General features: G+C 40.6%; 1 protein-coding gene across 1 annotated transcript in view; it reads right to left on the bottom strand.

The window, feature by feature from the left end:
* Positions 1–4,026: 4,026 nt before the first annotated feature.
* LOC130273790 (collagen alpha-1(XXI) chain-like) overlaps positions 4,027–20,335 on the bottom strand; it is a 98,006-nt gene continuing 81,697 nt past the window's right edge. The window contains exons 22-30 of the mRNA XM_056521120.1: positions 19,622–19,693; positions 17,720–17,755; positions 15,023–15,067; positions 14,901–14,933; positions 9,661–9,807; positions 8,856–8,910; positions 6,372–6,560; positions 6,060–6,137; positions 4,027–4,767 (exon numbers count right to left, since the gene is read on the bottom strand). Coding sequence (XP_056377095.1) covers positions 4,577–4,767; positions 6,060–6,137; positions 6,372–6,560; positions 8,856–8,910; positions 9,661–9,807; positions 14,901–14,933; positions 15,023–15,067; positions 17,720–17,755; positions 19,622–19,693 — 846 coding nt within the window. The 3' untranslated portion in view covers positions 4,027–4,576. The remainder of the gene's footprint in view (positions 4,768–6,059; positions 6,138–6,371; positions 6,561–8,855; positions 8,911–9,660; positions 9,808–14,900; positions 14,934–15,022; positions 15,068–17,719; positions 17,756–19,621; positions 19,694–20,335) is intronic.

The following is a 20,335-nucleotide window of genomic DNA, read 5'->3' as shown; positions in this document are numbered from 1 at the left end:
ACTGTGGTCATGATCTCAGCAGAGAGCACTGTGTTCCAAAAAGAAAATAATTTCTGGAAGTACTGGAAGAATTAAGATTTTTTAATAGAAGTCATTTACAAATCTGTTTAACTTTCTGGCACCAGTTGATTTAAAAAACAAACAAAAGTTTTCCACCAGAGTACCCCTTTAAACCACAATGTTACAGTTTATATAGAGTTATAATGTACAGACAAGTTAAGTCATTTTGCTAATATACGCCTAGTTTTTTGTGTTGATCTTGAGCTACTTTATGGTTTAGAGTATGTTCAAACCAAGTAGATTTGTTGCAGAAATTCCTGCAAAAGTCCATACATCTTAATGGGATTTGTAAACATCCATGCACATGTGTGATACAGAAATGTGTGCAATCTGCCATGTAGTAATATTACAGTTTCCCTATCACAGACATTTTCTGCTCAGTACGTGTCCAGACATCCTTCCCTGCTGAGCAGCAGTGCTTCCATCCATCAGCAAGATAGGAAACAATATAGCAAAGAGCTCTATTTAAGAGAATGAGTATGTGCTGAAGTTCCCTGCACAGCTGGTGGTGATAGTGCCGCCATGCAAAATACGCTGCGAAAATCCGCGCGCGTGAAAGTACCCTTAGGCTGGAATTCCACGGAGTTTTTTTTTGCAAAAACGCCGTAATAAACGCCAATTTTCGCTGGAAAAAACGCCACGTCCAGATGTTAGTTGCATGTCAATAATAAACTGCAAAATGCCAGATCCACTTGGCGTTTTTTTTATTTTTGGCGTTTTTTTTTTTTTTTTAATCCTTTTGGCGTTTTTCAGTAATTTTGAGCTCAGAGGCTGGTTTTTCAAAACGCCCGACAAAACCTAGTTTGGCGTTTTTTCAGGCGTTTTTTATTCTTTTTTGGACTTCAGCAATCCAAAAAAGTGATGGAGATACCTTTTTTATAAAAATTTCGTAGGGTACCATTAAAAAAAAATTATAAAAAAAGATACAGTAGTGATGCAAAAAATTGTATTTAACAAAATGTATCTTTTTTATTACGAAATTCTTATAAATTTTTAAACAGCGATCAATTTATGTGGGCGGGTAAAGCACTAAAAATGTAGCCGACAATAATAAAATTGTAGTATGTTTGTGTTTTTGACTATTTTTTCCCCCAACATTTTAGGTAGTACTACTACTCCCAGCATGGAACACACTGTTCCATGATGGGAGTAGTAGTACCTGTACTAATAGACAGATCGCCCGTTGCGATCCTCCTGTATAATGTATAAATGCGGCGGCCGCTCTTCTATGGTCCCCTGCACTGCCGTATATATAAACATACTCATATTTCCCGCAGAGAGCTGTGATTGGCCAGATGGTTCCAGTCAATCACAGCTCTCTGTGGGAAATATGAATAGGTGTATATATATACGTCAGTGCAGGGGACCATAGAAGAGCGGCCAGCCGCATCTATTATACATTATACAGGAGGATCACAGTGGGTGTCAGTAGTTCGCTGCAATCTTTCTATTAATGCAGGTACTACAGCTCCCAGCATGGAGAAGAGTGTGCTCCATGTTGGGAGTAGTAGTACCTACAGGTAAGAACAGATCACAGTGGGTATCACTACTGACATCCGCTGTGATCGTCCTGTCTATTGCAGAGATGGAGCGGCTGAATACATCGCTCGCATCTTTGCACTATACTCCGGCCAGCCACTCACTCATTAATATTTCCCTCTGAGAGCTGTGATTGGCGGAAAATATGAATGAGTGATGTTCTATTCACATCACTGGCCGGAGTACAGAGCAGAGATGCGAGCGCTGTATAGAGCCGCATCTCCGCTATATTATGGACGATCGCATCGGGTGTCAGACTGACACCCGGGGCGATATGTCTATTATAACAGGTACTACTACTCCCATCATGGAACAGTGTGTTTCATGCTGGGAGTAGTAGTACTACATAAGAAATAATAAAAAAATTAGGAAAAAAAGTTAAACACACACAAACTCTTTATAAAAAAAATATTAAAATGTTGTTCTAAAAAAACATTTAGTTAAATAATTTTTTTTACATCCCTACTGCATCCTTTTTTTTTTATTTATTTTTTTGGTACCCAACTAATTTTGTACAAAAAACGCCAAAGGGGCCAAAAAAGGCAAACTCCACACAAAGGTAAAAAAAAGAAAAAAAGCCAAAACGCAGGGAAAAAACAGTGGCTGTTTTTCTGGCGTTTTTTTCTGGTGTTTTTAAGCCAAAAAAAAAATGCAGGGCAAAAATTCTAGCCTTAAAGGGGTACTTCAGTGGAAATTTTTTTTTAGATCAACTGGTGCTAGAAAGTTAAACAGATTTGTAAATTACTTCTATATAAAAATCTTAATCCTTCCAGTACTCATCAGCTGCTGTATACTACAGAGAAAGTTGTATAGTTCTTTTCAGTCTGACCACAGTGCTCTCTGCTGACATCTCTGTCCATTTTAGGAACTGTCCAGAGCAGCATATGTTTGCTATGGAAATTTTCTCCTACTCTGGACAGTTCTTAAAATGGACAGAGATGTCAGCAGAGAGCACTGTGGTCATGATGTCAGCAGAGAGCACTGTGTTCAAAAAAGAAAATAATTTCCTCTGTAGTATTCAGCAGCTAATAAGTACTGGAAGGATTAAGATTTTTTAATAGAAGTAATTTACAAATCTGTTTAACTTTCTGGCACCAGTTGATTAAAAAAAAGAAAAGTTTTCCACCGGAGTACCTCTTTAATTAATATATCTGATGGCTACTACATATATCGTCTAAAAGTTAATGGATAGAAGCATCAGTAACAGTTTCTCAGTTCATGTTATGTATGTCCAGTATATATTTGGTTAAGTAAGGACTCTGGTTCACAGTTACGTAACATGGTAGATAAGAGTAAAAAAAGCATATGTTTAATAATGCAAAATTCTGATTTACCATAAATCAATCACTAAGACGGCAAATAGGATTAGACTAGCAATTGATTTGTAGTAAAGCTATTTGTAGTCATTTTGTAGTAAAGCTATGAACAGGTAATGCTGGCATTCTTTTCTTTTGTTTAGTAGGTATTTATGTGCTGGGCAAAGAAATACGAGAGCAGTTAAGTCATGGCCAAATCAAATTCCCTGTTATTGTCTTGTGTGCCCAGACAGAACTGTTTTTCAACCCTGAAGTCTTAAAAGTGTCTGGGCCATAGTCCTCTATTAGACTGTGTTGCCACCAAAATGGCGTAAACCATGTCAAACCTGCAATGTACTCAATTATAACTTGTATAATGGATTGAGCACTGAATATTTGCTTCTGTTAGGAATGGAAACCATTAGGCAAGTGTGTACGTTACCTTTCAAACAAAAAGTGTGTTAGCATTATATGTTCATTTTATGTTAGAATTTGCAAATAAACTTTTTCCCTCAGAGAAGAGAAGGAATAATTTTACTTCTTTACTGCAATGATTGTATAACTCCTGGTGATAATGGAGTGACTGTCTACAACATCAAGACTGGATAGATGGAGAATCTGTGTCATGTATGAATCAATTCACCGATTCCCTTTATTAAGGGGGAGGGGGACCCCTCTGGGGAATAATACCCTTCACTGAAGACCCACCAAAAACATAACTTTTCTTTAATTTCACTGAAAACCTTTATTTTGAAATTGCACAAGAGATAGATTAAAATTATCAGACTGTGTAGTCAGTTGAGAACTGTTTTGCCCACTAGATGGTGCTCTTGTACAAGTCTCAGTGGATTGCTTATCTCACTGATCACTGAATATTCTCTTAGGATTTACTCTTGAAGTTTTCCATAGAGACTATCTCTCCCTCTGCACAGGCTGGCTTAAATCCTACACCTGCCCTAACATTTCGCTAGTAAACTTAGCTTTCTCAAAGGGACACCAGGTTTCATTAGAAAATAAGGTTTACTAGCGAAACATTAGGGCAGGTATAGGATTTTAGCCAGACTGTGCAGACTATTATTCCCCCCCCCCCCCCTCAAATAAGGGGATTGGTCCCCAAGACTCACTGGGGACTTTTTGTAAGATTTTGTGTCATGTATGGACATGCTAAGTCCTCCAGGGCGAGGTTTCCTATTTGTAGACCCCCTCTCATAAATAGATGGGGTCCCCTGTTGAGAATCATCTTGTATTAACTTACAGTGCCCTAAAAGAGTATTTAACATTGGTTTTCTGACCTATACAACCTGTTTTATTGTACTATAGGAGATCACATTTTAAAGGCTCCAAACATTGTACATTATTCATATGATCCAAAGTACCAGAGAGTAAGTCAGCAGCTTTGATTCAACGATTCTAGAGCATGTAAGACCTTAAAAATGTAAGAATTCCTCCTTAGGAAAATAAGAATAGGATATACCTATTTCAATAAGCTACTGCATTACCATGGAAAGTTTTTTGATGACAGCATTTCATTTAGAAACAATATGAAGACATCAGTGCAAGATGTATACTGTATTATGTGTGCAGCAGAAACTCTCTGTTGTGCATTGTAACATATCAAATAGTTCCTTTCCCAGAGGTAATATACAGGATAAAGCCTTTAAACCAATCAGACCTTTCTAGAATCAGAAGTTTGGTCCTTTTCTGAAAGGGTCATCCCTAACTCCATAAGCAGAAAGACAAGAAGATAGGTCACAAACACCAGAAGATCCAGGAAATCCACGTTTACCTGGAACTCCAGGTACTCCATTTTTTCCAGGACTTCCAGGAGGCCCAACCGCTCCTTCTCCATTGCTTCCATTAATTCCAGGTAGTCCTGTGAGACATTGTTATAAATAACATGTGGATCCAATATATAGTTTGTAAATAAATCCATTACTTCCATTACTAAACTAACTTGTGTGCTGGCCCAGTACAGGAGTTGCAACCCTGTACCCTAGCTGACCTGTCAGACAGACTTCATTCCGTGAGCCCTGCCCCCCCCCCCCCCCGTACTTATACTCCTTGTTTAAACATCCATGTTATCTAATGTAATGTACATAATTTGCCATATGCCTTGGGTATTATTGTCATGTCATTGTAACCAGGGAAGGTACCAGTGACCATATGACCTACAGGGTGACCTATGGGACCCCTCCAGAGTCTCCCCCATATAAGCCCTGGTGGAGCTTCCTCTTTCTCTTTGAGTGTTTGCTGAGCTACAGTGAGGCCAAGTCCTGAGAGAGTGTCTGGTGTCCTAAGAAGGCCCTAAGTCTACCACGCAGCCACGGATCCACAAGTCTACTTCCCCACAGGTGAAAGTTAAAACCTGGTAAGCTACAAACGGGGTAAAGTCTGTCATAGTCAGTCTCAGTCAAGTCAGTCCAAGTCGAGTCTTTCTCAAGTCAGCGTGGCCCTGCATCAAACTGTCCAAGTCCACTATTAGTCCCAGCAAGCCCTATGGTCTCTGAAGTCACTGGTCACCTCCTTGGGCCTAGCCAAGCTGTATAGACTGTTACATCTGTCTGACTCAGTAAATCTGCCTTTGTTCTGTAACTTGGCGTCAGAGACATTATTTGCCCCTGTGCCTAGCCCAGGATCGAGCGGTATACCTTCGGGTGGTGTAGAGGATAAACCATGCCCTGGCATCACAAACACAAGGGGTTAATGCCATCTGCCCCTAGGGTAATTCCATCTGCCCTCATCACACCCTCATAACACTTGTATTATGCTTTTAAAGAAAGTGACCCACGACAACCCCTTTTTTATTTATATTCCATCAAAAGGATAGAACATAAAACTAAGAGGTGAGGCAGGGGGGAGCTGAATACAATAATCTCATTCTCATCCATCCCTATGGCAAAGGACAGTGAATGCACATACTGATCTTCAGCTAAGAAGGGAAATTTGGATCCCATCATTGGGTACGTTTACACAATTGCAAGTCGTTGTGAGTCACACAAGTCACAAGGGTCAGATGAAAGTCCAGTTACAATTATCTGAACGTACCCTACATCAACATACAGGTAAGACCCCCACCTAGCTTATTTTTTGACCTCATGCACTGACTGGTAAAAATTGTCAATTTACACCCAGTGCATTTTAACTTGTATTGTCCACATTTTGTACCTGGAGCTCCTGGTGGGCCTTGCTCTCCAATACCATGTTCTCCTTTAGAACCCTTATCTCCTTTTGGTCCTTTATCCCCTGTAATTTAAAGATATACACATTTTCCAGACATTATTATATGTGAAATTATTATAGATTCCCAATTTTTTAAGAGGTTGAATTATAAACTGTGTGCTTTTTAACAGGTTTCCTTTTTGCCTTGTTTTAGCCATTGTCAAAAAAGAGTAACTTAGATATATGTAAACACTTTAAAAATATATACAACATTCGATAGTTCGACTTTCGATAGTTCAGTAAACTGGATGCGGTTACCTTTAATTCCTTGGGGTCCTGGTAGTCCCTGAAGTCCAGGATAGCCAGATCTGCCTCCTCTTCCTGGGTATCCAGGTGGTCCTCTTTCACCGGATTTTCCTTGGATACCCGGCATTCCTGGCAATCCTGGCTTTCCTTCACAAGGTTGACATCTTGGGCTAATATTGTGAAGTAGAGAGGGTAGCTGTTCTAAAAAATAAATATACATCTCATAAAAATGTGAATCCGGCCTAAGTCTATATGGTTTAGAGAAGAGTTGAGAGATTATTTAAATAGTATATCCTTACTTTTGTTTTGTTTTTCATCTCCTTATTTATTAAGTTGAACTGTGTGTCTATATTAGTTCTATATTTTGAGGCGTCTGAATACAAAACCAAATGTATTTACTGCAGCTCTCCATGTGGCTACACTACATCCTTTTTTGTTGTTAGTATTGGTATCAGTGTTAAAGGGGTACTCCGGTGGAAAACTTTTTTTTTTTTTTCATCAACTGGTGTCAGAAAGTTAAACAGATTTGTAAATTACTTCTATTAAAAAATCTTAATCCTTCCAGTACTTATTAGCTGCTGAACACTACAGAGGAAATTATTTTCTTTTTGGAACACAGTGCTTTCTGCTGACATCACGGGCACAGTGCTCTCTGCTGACATCTTTGTCCATTTTAGGGACTGTCCAGAGCAGCATATGTTTGCTATGGGGATTTTCTCCTACTCTGGACAGTTCTTAAAATGGACAGAGATGTCAGCAGAGAGCACTGTGGCCATGATGTCAGCAGAGAGCTCTGTGTTCCAAAAAGAAAAGAATTTCCTCTGTAGTATTCAGCAGTTAATAAGTACTAGAAGGATTAAGATTTTTTAATAGAAATCATTTACTAATCTAGAGAATAGTGGTGCGGCTCACAATTGTACACTGGCCGAGGTGGGTTGGGCAATATACCTAATACCCAAGGTGTGTGAATTGGGATAAATAAGAAAAGAAACAAGCCCATACCTCAAGGACAGTGATAATAAATGTAATATATTTAATAAATGTAATACATTTGTATAATCATTTATTGTCTGAGACCGTGCTTCAAGTATCAATTGAATAAAATGTATTAAAATATAAAATACACATAAATTCCCCTCGCAGGGCCCTTGTGGGAGGAATAATCCCATAGATATAATCTGGCTATATTGATTGACTGATAGTCCGGTATTGGACTATATGACTGTCCAGCAATAAAGATATATATGAAATGTCCAATATAGTGAGCAATGTAGCCACTGATATAAGAATAGAATGAATAAGTGATATTACCAACTTCGCTATGTTGTCTCCTTTTCGCTGGTAAGCGATAGTACAAGCTGACCTGTGGGGGCACTGGCAGGCACCAAGCACGGCTGGTTCAGGCAGTGCTGAACCCACGGGTTTCCGTGCTGTTGCTGCAGGGGTCTGTAGATGGAGAATGATGGTGCTCCCTCGTGGTGCTCAGTCGTGGTGGTAGCGTCTGACCGCTGACGTCAAACGCTACCACCACGAGGGAGCACCATCAGTCTGCATCTACAGACCCCTGCAGCAATGGCACGGCAACCCGTGGGTTCAGCACTGCCTGAACCAGCCGTGCTTGGCGCCCGCCAGTGCCCCCACAGGTCAGCTTGTACTATCGCTTACCAGCGAAAAGGAGACAACATAGCGAAGTTGGTAATATCACTTATTCATTCTATTCTTATATCAGTGGCTACATTGCTCACTATATTGGACATTTCATATATATCTTTATTGCTGGACAGTCATATAGTCCAATACCGGACTATCAGTCAATCAATATAGCCGGATTATATCTATGTGATTATTCCTCCCACAAGGGCCCTGCGAGGGGAATTTATGTGTATTTTATATTTTATTAATTTTATTCATTTAATACTTGAAGCACGGTCTCAGCCAATAAATGATTATACAAATGTATTACATTTATTAAATATATTACATTTATTATCACTCTCCTTGAGGGGTGGGCTTGTTTCTTTTCTTATTTATCCTAATTTACAAATCTGTTTAACTTTCTGGCACCAGTTGATAAAAAATAAAAAAATAAAAAAAAGTTTTCCACCGGAGTACCCCTTTAACATTACAGAGCAGTCAGTTGTACATGAAAAATACACAGCCTGCTGTTTTGATCTATGTTTATATTATTTGTTCATCTCTTCTTGTAGCTTAGGGAAGAAAAATATAGCCGTAATATGGAGACAAAATAAAGATGTGAATATGTGAACGTATTCTTTACTTGCATTTTAACCATATGGTGCCCAGAGTTGTGCTGTCACATAGCTGAGATCGTTTTCTATTACATTATGTCCTTAAAGGGGTACTCCGCCCCTAGACCTCTTATCCCCTATCCTTTGGATAGGGGATAAGATGTCTAGGGGCGGAGTACCCCTTTAACATGAGTAATATGGCATCTGTTGAGTGGACAAGATCTGGGACTAAAATGTTATGACCTACCGCGCAATAAGTTACTGCACAATTTTATGACGTGGTCCTCAGTCATAGATTTCCCCTATATCGAAGAAAGACATAAAGAACATTTTTCAGTTTTATTTTTAAAAACAGTGACAATAGGTTATGTTAAAGAAAAACTAGTGGAAGGGACCATTATATGACAGCAGCGGTACAGATATATTCATTAATAATTGTTAAAGCCCTTCTCCTTTCCAAGGCTTGTTAGGTTAGTTTCCATGGAGGAAATTTGCACTAGTGTCCATTTCTAATATTATACAGTATTTCAGTATTTCTGCCAAGAATAAAGCTGCAGAGTGCTACATTTTCAGGAATACCAGAAAGCCTGACTGAAGTCCAGACAGAACCCCTGTATGCAGATAGAAACAGAGCCAGAAAGGGTTAACCATTAACCATGATAGCTCGGTCAATAGATCACTTGCATCCGTCCTCTTTATTTCTTTCATAACCAGTTTTTTAACCAATGATTAATGAAATGCAGGTCATGGGTAATAAATGTACACATCTCAGCAAAGTGCAAAAGCCCTTTTAACCCTTTTTTAGCAATCCATTCTAACTTGAAATTGTATAAAATGTAGTTTGAGGGTGTATTGACATGTACAGTTTCCTGTGTATATTTGATGTGCAGTATTTGAAGCTGTGCTCATTCCAGTAGTTTACATTGAAATCTGCAGCATAAACTCTGCAGCTTTAAATCCTGCGCATCAAATAGACACGGGATACTATACATATAGACCCTCAATGGCTTATGTTGGTCCAGCAATGATTTTTCTCATTTCTTTTTACTCACCGGTTTTCCTGGAATGCCAGGTATTCCAGATCTTCCTTGTTGGCCTATTTCACCTGGAAAACCACGAGGACCTGGTAGTCCATGTACGCCAACTTCACCTTTTTTGCCTTCAGGTCCTTTATCTCCAGAGTCCCCAATTTCACCTTTCTGAAATTCATAACATCAAGATCTTAGTGTATGCACATTAAAGAAACAGAAGTGATATAAACACAATAAACTGATCATTTACACGTAATAAGTTACATTTAAAGTTCAATAAATTGGCAAAGTCTGCAGTGCGCTGGGAAGTATCAAGCTTAGCCTATTCCATACATGGTGATTTCCACCAGCAGTGACCGGCATTAGAGTCACATAGTTTTACCACACATTAAATGGCTTAACAAAAAACAAAAAAAAATTATATATATATATATATATATATATATATATATATATATATATATTTATATATGTTTTGTTTTTTTTGCACACAAAAAAATATACTTTTTTTTCTGAATTACATTACGTGGTAAAATAAAGGGTGCAATTGAAAAGAACAAAATACCCACATAAACAAGCTCTCATACAGCTCTGTTACTGAATGTAAGGAGAAAAAAAAATTACTGTGAACTTAAAGGGGTACTCCTGTGGAAAACTTTTTTTTTAAAATCAACTGGTGCCAGAAAGTTAAACAGATTTGTAAATAACTTCTATTAGAAAATCTTAATCCTTCCAGTACTTTTTAGGGGCTATATACTACAGAAGAAATGTTTTTCTTTTTGGATTTCTCTGATGTCACGACCACAGTGCTCTCTGCTGACCTCTGCTGTCTATTTTTGGAACTGTCCAGAGCAGGGGAAAATCCACATAGCAAACATATGCTGCTCTGGACAGTTCCTAAAATGGACAGCAGAGGTCAGCAGAGAGCACTGGCACCAGTTGATTTAAAAAAAAAAAAAAAAAGTTTTCCACGGGAGTACCCCTTTAAGGGGGTGAAAAATATATCTATCTTTAATAATTAAAGGGGTACTCCAGGGAACTGAAACTTAGCTGAAACTGGACTCCCTGAAGGAGGTCTCACTTTCTCTCGTTTCGGAAGACAGTAACCAGAGCACACCGAGGTAGCGGGACCCTGTACAGGAAATCGCGGGGGTTGAAGCAGTCAGACACCCTGTGATAAGACACATCCCCCATCCATAGGGGATACGTTTCAGTTCTCTGGAGTACCCTTTTCAGCACAAATTATGATACAGCATTATATATTATGCAGTGTTGCATTTTAAACTGTGGCCAGCAGGTGGCGATATATACTGATGAAAAATATGATAGAATGCCAGAGGATTCTTGTAGCTTCCTCTTTTGATTGTTTTTTACAGTAAAATTTATGTGTATTTTTTTGGGAACTTTAATACTGTAAAATTGCAAGATAAAGAATTAGAGCAGTTCCATTAGGCTGCATTAGCAACAGAAGGAAAGAGAGAAGGTTATGATTGGATACTTACAAATTCTTACTGTGAAAAAGTCTCATATGATAACTGCCCCATCCCCTAGTTCAGTGGTCTCCAACCTGCGGACCTCCAGATGTTGCAAAACTACAACTCCCAGCATGCCCGGACAGCCAAAGGCTGTCCGGGCATGCTGGGAGTTGTAGTTTTGCAACATCTGGAGGTCCGCAGGTTGGAGACCACTGCCCTAGTTGATGTTTTGGGGGTGGGGGGGAGCAAGCAAATTGTGATGGCTAGATGACTGGGTCAGTTCATGTGAAAAATGGGAGGTCTTGTAGGGTGGAGCAAGAAAAGGATAGCCAGTAAACTGATGACAGGGTCATGAGCACCTGTCTGGTCTGCAGCACCAATTTCTTAAATAGTTGACTATATCCAAACCATGTCTGCGGATACAGTGCATATGGGGCTGCGTAGGTACAGACCGGCTAAGTGCCCATGCTGCCCCCTGTCCTTTGCCGTAATTGCCTAGAGTGCACATAACACTGGCATCTGAGAGCTGTGCTGGGTGAATAACAGGTACCCAGGCACCAAGCTCAGATAGCATTTACAATAATGAATAACTAAAGGATATACAAAAACAAATACATGGAGAACGTTTTCCAAATCATTCAGGAACGTATATTATTTTCTCTCGCTCTAGAATCTAAGGCTTGTTTATTTGTAAAATATGATTCCTCTATAATAGTGAACTATATATATATATATATATATATATATATATATATATATATAAACTGGACCGATGAGAACTTTATTGTGGACCCAGTACATAAAATAATTACTTAAAATTTTTTTGACAGTTTCTTAATACCCTCTTAGGCTGGGTTCACACTACGGTTTGTCATTACGGTTCCCGTATACGGCTGGGAGGAGGGGTGGGCGGGGCTTAATCGCGGCGGCCGCACTCAGCCGTATTCGGGAACCGTAGTTAATGTATGTCTATGAGCCGACCGGAGTGAACCGCAGCCTCCGGTCGGCTGCTTTTTCGGCCGTATGCGGTTTCCCGACCGCAAGCAAAAACATGGTCGACCACATTTTTGCTTGCGGTCGGGAAACCGCATATGGCCGAAAAAGCAGCCGACCGGAGGCTGCGGTTCACTCCGGTCGGCTCATAGACATACATTAACTATGGTTCCAGAATACGGCTGAGTGTGGGTGCTGAGATTAAGCCCCACCCCTCCTCCCAGCCGTATACGGGAACCGTAATGACAAACCGTAGTGTGAACCCAGCCTTAAAATCTTGCTTTTTGCATATCCAATGTAGGAGTATAGTGCATTTCTGTTAGATTACTGTATATACTTGGACTAAGTAGTTTATGATCCTTGTCTGCCCAACAAGGGGTCAGTAAACAATTTTAGAATTATTAAATATTTAATTTTTATCTGCCCTTGGTATACTTGTTTTATATAATAAATATAAAAATAGATTGTTACCAGACTTGGGAATGGTGTATATCTTTTATATCAAATCTGTAAACTTGTCTGACTTTTTATAGCAACTGTGATTGGATTAATTTACACTAATATTGTACACCAAATTATTGGTGCAATATTTGACACATTTTTTTTAAGGCTGGGATGCGTTGCATTGAGCAGTGTAGTGTCCATATATATGTTGGGTGAGGCCAAAATGACACACTATCATGTAAATGGGGTTTAAAGATCCATTTAAAACATGTGCCGCTCCTATCCTGGCGCTTATGTTAAATGGACCCTGCTGGAATTCAATGAGAACCCAGTCCATACTCCTTCACTTCTAGGGAGGCCCATTAGTTCCTGCAACAATTTTACCAACTACCAACACTTCCACGTTGGTGGTAAGAGCCCAAAAAAGTGTAAAAGGATATTAAGTCAATAGGCAGCCTTAGGCTAGGTTCACAAAGCCGTTTACTTCCGTCCCGTATTTCTCCCATCACTGCCTCCTAAACGGACCATAATACTAACGGATGCAAACGGATGACATTCTGTGGCATCCTTTTGCATCAGTTTTTCATCTGTTAGTATGAAAAGTCAGCCACCTACAGACTCCTGCAGCCAGGACTACTACTACTCCCATCATGGAACAGACTTGTTTCCACAATGGGAGAAGTAGTTCCATGGCAGCAAGAGTCTGTGGGTGGCTGGGGAGAATACATAAGTGCTTGTACTACCCCCATCATGGAACAGAGTTTGTTCCATGATGGGGGTTGTAGTACAGGGGCTGAAGGATTGATCGCACCAGGTCTTACTTCTGAGATGCGATCAGAAGTTATTAAGCAGGGGAGCGGGCAGCATGCTCCACTCCCCTGCAATGTATGGTGTGTTTCAACTTTTATTTTTAAATCCCACGCGGGGAGCCCTGAATGGCCGGTACTGAGGAGCCATTCAGGGCTCTCAGCGGGGTTTTTAAAATTAACATTGTGAGTGGCAGCAGGGGCCATAGCTATATTAAAAACGCTGTGGGGGGGCAAGATATATAGTGCTGCAGGGGGGGCAGACATATAGCCTATATATCTAGCCCCCCAGCGCATTTATAATATACCCCCCGCAGCACATTAATAAAGATATGCCCCCCGCAGCACATTAATAAAGATATGACCCCCACAGCGCATTAATAAAGACATGCCCCCGGCCAGTGCATTATATATATACTCCCCACCAGCGCATTTGTCATAATATGGCACCGCAGCGCTATATGTGAAAAGTATATCTATCAACAGCGCATAGTGCCAGCAGCCAGCGGCTCGATGCTGCTGATAGATATACTTTTCATACATAACGCTGCGGCGGTATTTGTATATAGATGCGCTTGGGGGCAGATAACGCTAAATGTCTGCCCACCCCCCTGCAGCGCTATATATCTTGCCCCCCACAGCGCTTTTAATATACATATCCCCCCCGCTGCCACTCACAATGTTTATTTTAAAAACCCCGCTGAGGCTCCCCGCGGGGGATTTAAAAATGAAAGTTAAAACACACCATACATCGCAGGGTTGCGGAGCTTGCAACCCGCTCCCCTGCTTAATAACTTCTGATTGCACCAGGAGACCTGGTGTGATCAATCCCTCAGCCCCTGCACTACAACCCCCATCATGATGGGGGTTGTAGTACATGCACTAATGTAGTCTCCCCAGCCACCTGCAGACTCCTGCAACCAGGGAACTACTATTCCCATCATGGAAACAAGTCTGTTACATGATGGGAGTAGTAGTAGTCCCTCAGCACTGCAGGAGTCTGTTGATTTCACCTCTTCTGAGCATGCTCAGAAGAAATAACGGTTAGTATAAACCGGGGGCAAACAGATAACATTAAAGGTTCATCCGTTTGCCATAGACTTCAATGTTAAATTTAAAAGACCCGTTTTTCACCCGTTATTTTTGACGGGCCAAAAAAATTCTTTTGGCCGTCAAAAATAATGGGTTATAAACAGAACGGGTGCAAATGGGTGATAAAAGACTCTAAAAAAATCCCATTGAGATCAATGGGATCCGTTTGCAGCCCTTTGCAACCCATTTGCAAAATTAGTAAACGGGTTGCATAACGTGCATTTTTTGACGGAAGCAGGCGGCTGTGTGAACGAGCCCTTACTTATTCTGTGCACAACAATTTAAGGGAAAACTGTCATCGCTTTTAGGCTGCCTGAGCCACGAGATCTCTCTCTGTTTGGGTATAGAGTATAGGTTTTGATAAATCTACTCCATTGTGTTTCTTAACCTAAGGGTAAAAGCAAGTCTCTCATCATGAAGCTAAAATACATTTTAACCCATTTTACAGTACCTCTCCTTTGGCTCCTTTGCTTCCTTCTGCACCCTAAATTTTGTAGGCAAAACAAAAGATGATTAAAATCTTTATATGTATGTTATTATTTTATACATGTATGTGCAACAGCTTTTGGTTACCCTTATTCCTGAAGGTCCAGGTTGACCGGCTTCACCCTTTTCTCCCTGCAAGAAAAAGGAAAGTACAGAAATCTGAATTAGAGTTTTGGTGACTGGGTGAGGCAATGATGTTACAGGGTCTGGTGGTATTAAAGGACAACTGCAGTGGTAAACATTTATATATGCCCGTGCCCGGGCCTCAAAAATAAACAAAATAAACTCGTACATAACTTCCTATGAGCCCCCATTGGTCCGGCACAGGCCTCATGGTCCGGCAGTGCTGACGTCATTCCACTTCCTGGGTATGGGTACGTCGCAGAGCCGTCGGCGTATCACCGGCCGTAGCGATGTCCCGCCCCGGTCGGTGATAGGCTGAGCCCACTGTCATGTAATAAGCCGGCCAGAGCTCCTTACATGACAGTGGGCTCAGCCTATCACAGGCCGGTGCAGGACATCGCTACGGCCGGTGATACGCCGACGGCTCAGCGGCGTCCCCGTCCCCAGGAAGTGGAATGACGTCAGCACTGCCGGACCGTGAGGCCTGTGCCGGACCAACAGGGGCTCGTAGGAAGGCATGTACGAGTTTATTTTGTTTATTTTTGAGGTCCTGGCACTGGCATATATAAATGTTTACCACTGCTGTTGTCCTTTAACCCTTGGTTTGTCGTGACGCCAGGATGCGGTTGTTTTCTGAATGAGGCCCTGCCGACAACTGGCCCAAAAACGGCAGGAAATAAATAATGGAATGTCCAGAGCAGGATTTACGAGATAACTGGTACTTTTACTTAAACTTCTCAGGAAACGATCTTTACAGTTATTCAGTTTCTCTTGAGGTAACCAAGATGCAGGATACCTCACAGACTTTGCTGGGACTAGTAGTCTTGAGATTTATGCAGGCCACTGTGCTACTAATTATATGCTTTGAGTGGAATAGTAGTCACTAGGAATTTGTAGATAGAGCTTGGTAACTCATGGTTTTGTAGTGGCTGCTGGTTCCTTAAGCTTTGGCCTAGGTGAGATGAATTGAGATATGCTGATTGTGCTTGCTTTAGGTGCAGGGCCCAAGAGAGAGAATTTAGAGACTACAGCCCCTTATATAATAAGGAGACTGGACTACAGCCCATTGGTGGAAAAGCCTGTAGGTCCTGAACCCAGAGGTACATCACATGGCAATATCACACGACCCAGGAAGGTCCTATACATTTGTACAACTTTATACACAAATGTATCAGTCACTACTGCAAAACATCTTGAGAATATACCTCCTGGAGCACTCACTGGCACTCAGGCAGGACAGACTCCAACTATTCATGCAGGACTGGAGAGCGTGGTCCACTCTTTTCCCCCACTAGGACGCTTCAACTCAGTGGATGTTTTAGTCACATAGGGGGAGATTTATCAAAACCTGTCCAGAGGAAAAGTTGCTGAGTTGCCCATAGCAACCAATCAGATTGCTTCTTTCATTTTTGAAAAGGCCTCTTAAAAATTAAAAGAAGCAATCTGATTGGTCACTATGGGCAACTGGGCAACTTTTTCTGTAGACTGGTTTGATAAATCTCGCCCATAGGTTCTACCTATAAACTACTGCGGCTCTAGGCAGGCTGCCCTTCCCTCTGCTGCTCTCATAATAACATTCTCTCTAAAGCAATGTGAACAACAATAACTTTAGTAAGCTCTTATTAATGGCCTTGATGCAGATTCTCTCTAAATGGAGTTTGATTCTCCCCTTCCCCCTCCCTATATTCTTGCAGGAAGTTTTTGAACTGTTCTACCTCAGGTCTCCAAAATATGTTCAACTAGCGAAATTGGGATGGAGCCGAGATCTTATGTGAAGCCTATCTCCACAAGCTGTTGGACTCCGCTTTTCCAATATCTCCTCCAGCCTTTCTGGCATCTCTATATTACAAATATTGTACTAAAACCTGAGAATGTTTAACTTGCAATCGTTGCCCGAACTAGGGCTACTTTTTCACTTCAGTAGTTTTTTCCTTTAGTTATTAAAAAATAAGAAAAAACTAATAAAAACTATTGAAATAAAAATAAAAAATAACATACAGATGTAATGGCCCATTCACACTACATATATTCTGAGAAGAATTCCGATAGGGAAATACGGTACAACAGCCTTCCATTGTTCTCATTGTTTCCACGGCGGACATTCTGGACCCCAAAACCCGCCAAAAGAATGAACATGTTCATTCTTTGGTGGAATGTGCTCAGAAATGCATTAATGCCTCTATTGAGATGGTGCATTTCCGAGTGGTCCGGCTTCTTGTCACTATTTATCTACAAAACAGGGATCCCCTGGTGGCTGTGTATCCATACCAGCCAGCTGAGTAGAGATGGAGACAGATGTCAATGGCTCAAATGGGACATGGGACACTCCAAATTTATTGGACTGTCCCATTGTAGAAATCCTTGTGCTTGCCACCAACACAGCCCCATTCAGATACATGGAACTGATTTTCAGGTGAAGAAATTTAATGGAGTCACTGTTTCAGTGAAAAAGGCCATGTACACTTGCGATCTCCTCTCCTATATGTGGCTGCAGGAGCAGGTCAGGTGAAATATGAGTTCCAGATGTCCTCCACATATCTTAGTTCCGCTCTGAGAAATCCCATGCGTAAAAAAAATCACAAAATATTTTCAAGATACTTTATTGAGTTAAGCTTAGATATATTATGCATTATCATCTACCATATGGTGCAAATATGTTACCTGATTCCCTTTCACACCATCTTCTCCGCTGTCACCCTGCAAGACAGTTTATTCATTTTTTTTAGAATACAAAACAAGTATTTAGTTCACTGATTCTACATTCTTAGTACCGTATGTATCATGACCTTTTTTTGTCCCATTGCTCCCTATGGGCTGATTCTCAGCACAGCAAGAGTTGGCAGGGCTTCAGCAGTAGCTCATGAGGGTAGCAAACTACAATTCTAGTTATGCACTGCTGCGATCTACTCCAGGCTATGTTTCCTCTCTTGTGCATGTCATATTGTGCTCCCTCACAGCTGAGCCTCACACATTTGTTCCCATCCTCTGCCGTTTCAAATTCAAACAACTCACCCTTCTTCTAGTGCTGCAAATAAACTTGTGCAACCAGCAATCTTTGACTGAACTACATGTCATAACCATAGGCAACCAGCTATAAACATCACATGTGTGGCCAGTAAGTGGTGAATGAGATGTGGGAAACTATGTAAAATATTCCATTGCTATAAATTGAGGGTCTTTACTTTGCATTACATACTCCTTAAATGGGCACGGTCAGATACAAAAACTTTTGATATGCTGTAAAGCATGCAAAACCAATAGGTTATGTAATTGCTTTCATTATTTCATACTAAAAAAGCCAGTCAAACAACTGCCCCCCCTGCCTGCTTGGACATATACTAGTCCTGCTGTGTCCATGCGTCATCACCTACGTCATGGACATACTTCCTTGATTGACAGATTGAAAAATCCTCGCACTATCAGCTTTTGTCCCACTACTGTCAGTGAGGACAAGCTGGGAGTTGTAGTTTTGCTAATACTAGGGGAGATGTGAGCAGACAGCATATTGAGGGAGGGGGCGGAGACATGCACAGTGAGGCCACGCCCCCTCCCTTTGAGAGGAATTTAGACTAGTGAGCTAAATTAAAAGTGTAATAAATAAAAAAAATGATGTACATGGTCAGGATTAGGTACTGAGTGATATATTAAAAAAAAAATTTTTTGTTGGATCTGACGGGTACGCTTTAAAGGGAAACTGTCAGCTACAAACCGCATTCCAAACTGTTAGATGATTGTTAGGACAAGGAGACACACAGGGGGTTATTTATCAATAATGGTCTTGGCTAGATCAGTTTTTTTGTTTGTCTAGATGTGTTTTTTTGGCGGTGCTGCTCCAAATTTATCATATTTTCGCAGTGACCATGATAAATTTCACGCAAAGCTGCACCCAGATCATTTTCTACCGCTGCTTTCAGATCATGTCTATCCTGATTCTGAGGAGCTTGTTTGTCTGTGGGTTTGGCCTTATTTGTTTTAGTTAAAATTTTAAGGCAAATTAATGTCTAAAAGAAGGTCTGCAAAGAGTCTCACATTTGAATAGTGGAGAGAGACAGAGGTTTTAGTTAAACAGATATATGTATATACCGTATTTATCGGCGTATAACACACACTTTTTAGGCTAAAATTTTTAGCCTAAAGTCCACCTGCGTGTTATACGCCGATAAGCCGCTGCAGTTCATGTGGTGACAAGGTGCTCCCTGCTGCCACCAGGTTAACTTCTGTTTTGTACAGTTTGCAACATGGCAGCAGGGAGCACAGGTCACAAAGCATGCCTAGAACACCACCTCATAGAAGTCAATTAGTCAGATCTAGACTACTGTTTTCAAGGTCCATATGGCTTCTGTAAAGCATATCTATAAATGATGTTAATAGCAGCTCAGGCAAGATGGCTGCCCTCTTAATAGTGTACAGGAAATATAATAAAAATATACATACTTAGAAGATAAAACAGATCAGATTATGTATAAGTATCTGGTTTAGTTAGTAAAAATAATAAAGATACATTCCATTCAATTTTAGAACATTATATTCTGGATTATGTAAATAATTACATTTACAATTTACCTTCAATCCTTTTGGCCCTTGGATCCCCATTGAACCTTCTAATCCAGGTACACCTGGGTCTCCCCTTTGACCCTACAAAAATAAATCTATGTTGTTACAGGGTCTTAATGATCAAATCCTTTTAGAAAATTACCCCATCAAAAGAAAAATAGTTTAGTATTGCTCATACAGTGATTTATAGACATTGCTGTAACATCATTCTAAAACATTTTTGTAGCCTTTTCAATAACTAAGATAATGGCTTAGATCAATCTGTCTGAGACAAAACCCAAAGATGGCAAAATAAACAGAGATGGCAACCAATCACAGCTTATCTTTTGTTTTACCAGATCATTTATGAGAAGTGAAAGCTGAGCTGTGATTGGTTATCAGGAGGCTCGATAGGGCAACCATAGGATGGGCAAAATCGGACCTATGTCGGGGCGCTTCTCCACAATAAAATGCAAACAGTGATATCCAACATGCAGATGGGTTTTATTGAACAATGTGCTACGTATAAACAACATTGCTAGCAGTTTGCATAAACATTGTTAACAGCAGTTCTGGCTAGACATGCTGTTTATGCGTAGCATATTGTTTAATAAAAACTCATCTGCATTCTGGATATCACTGTCCGCATTTTATTGTGGAGAAGCGCCCCTACAAAGGTCCATTATGGTTGCCCTATCAATTCACCGGTCCAGGTTCACTGATGTAAGAGGGACCAATAGGCTG

Source organism: Hyla sarda, chromosome 5 (assembly GCF_029499605.1).
Source record: "Hyla sarda isolate aHylSar1 chromosome 5, aHylSar1.hap1, whole genome shotgun sequence".
NCBI lineage: Eukaryota > Metazoa > Chordata > Amphibia > Anura > Hylidae > Hyla > Hyla sarda.
The sequence above is the reverse complement of the archived record's forward strand: the minus strand, read 5'-3'. Positions and strand labels throughout refer to the sequence as shown.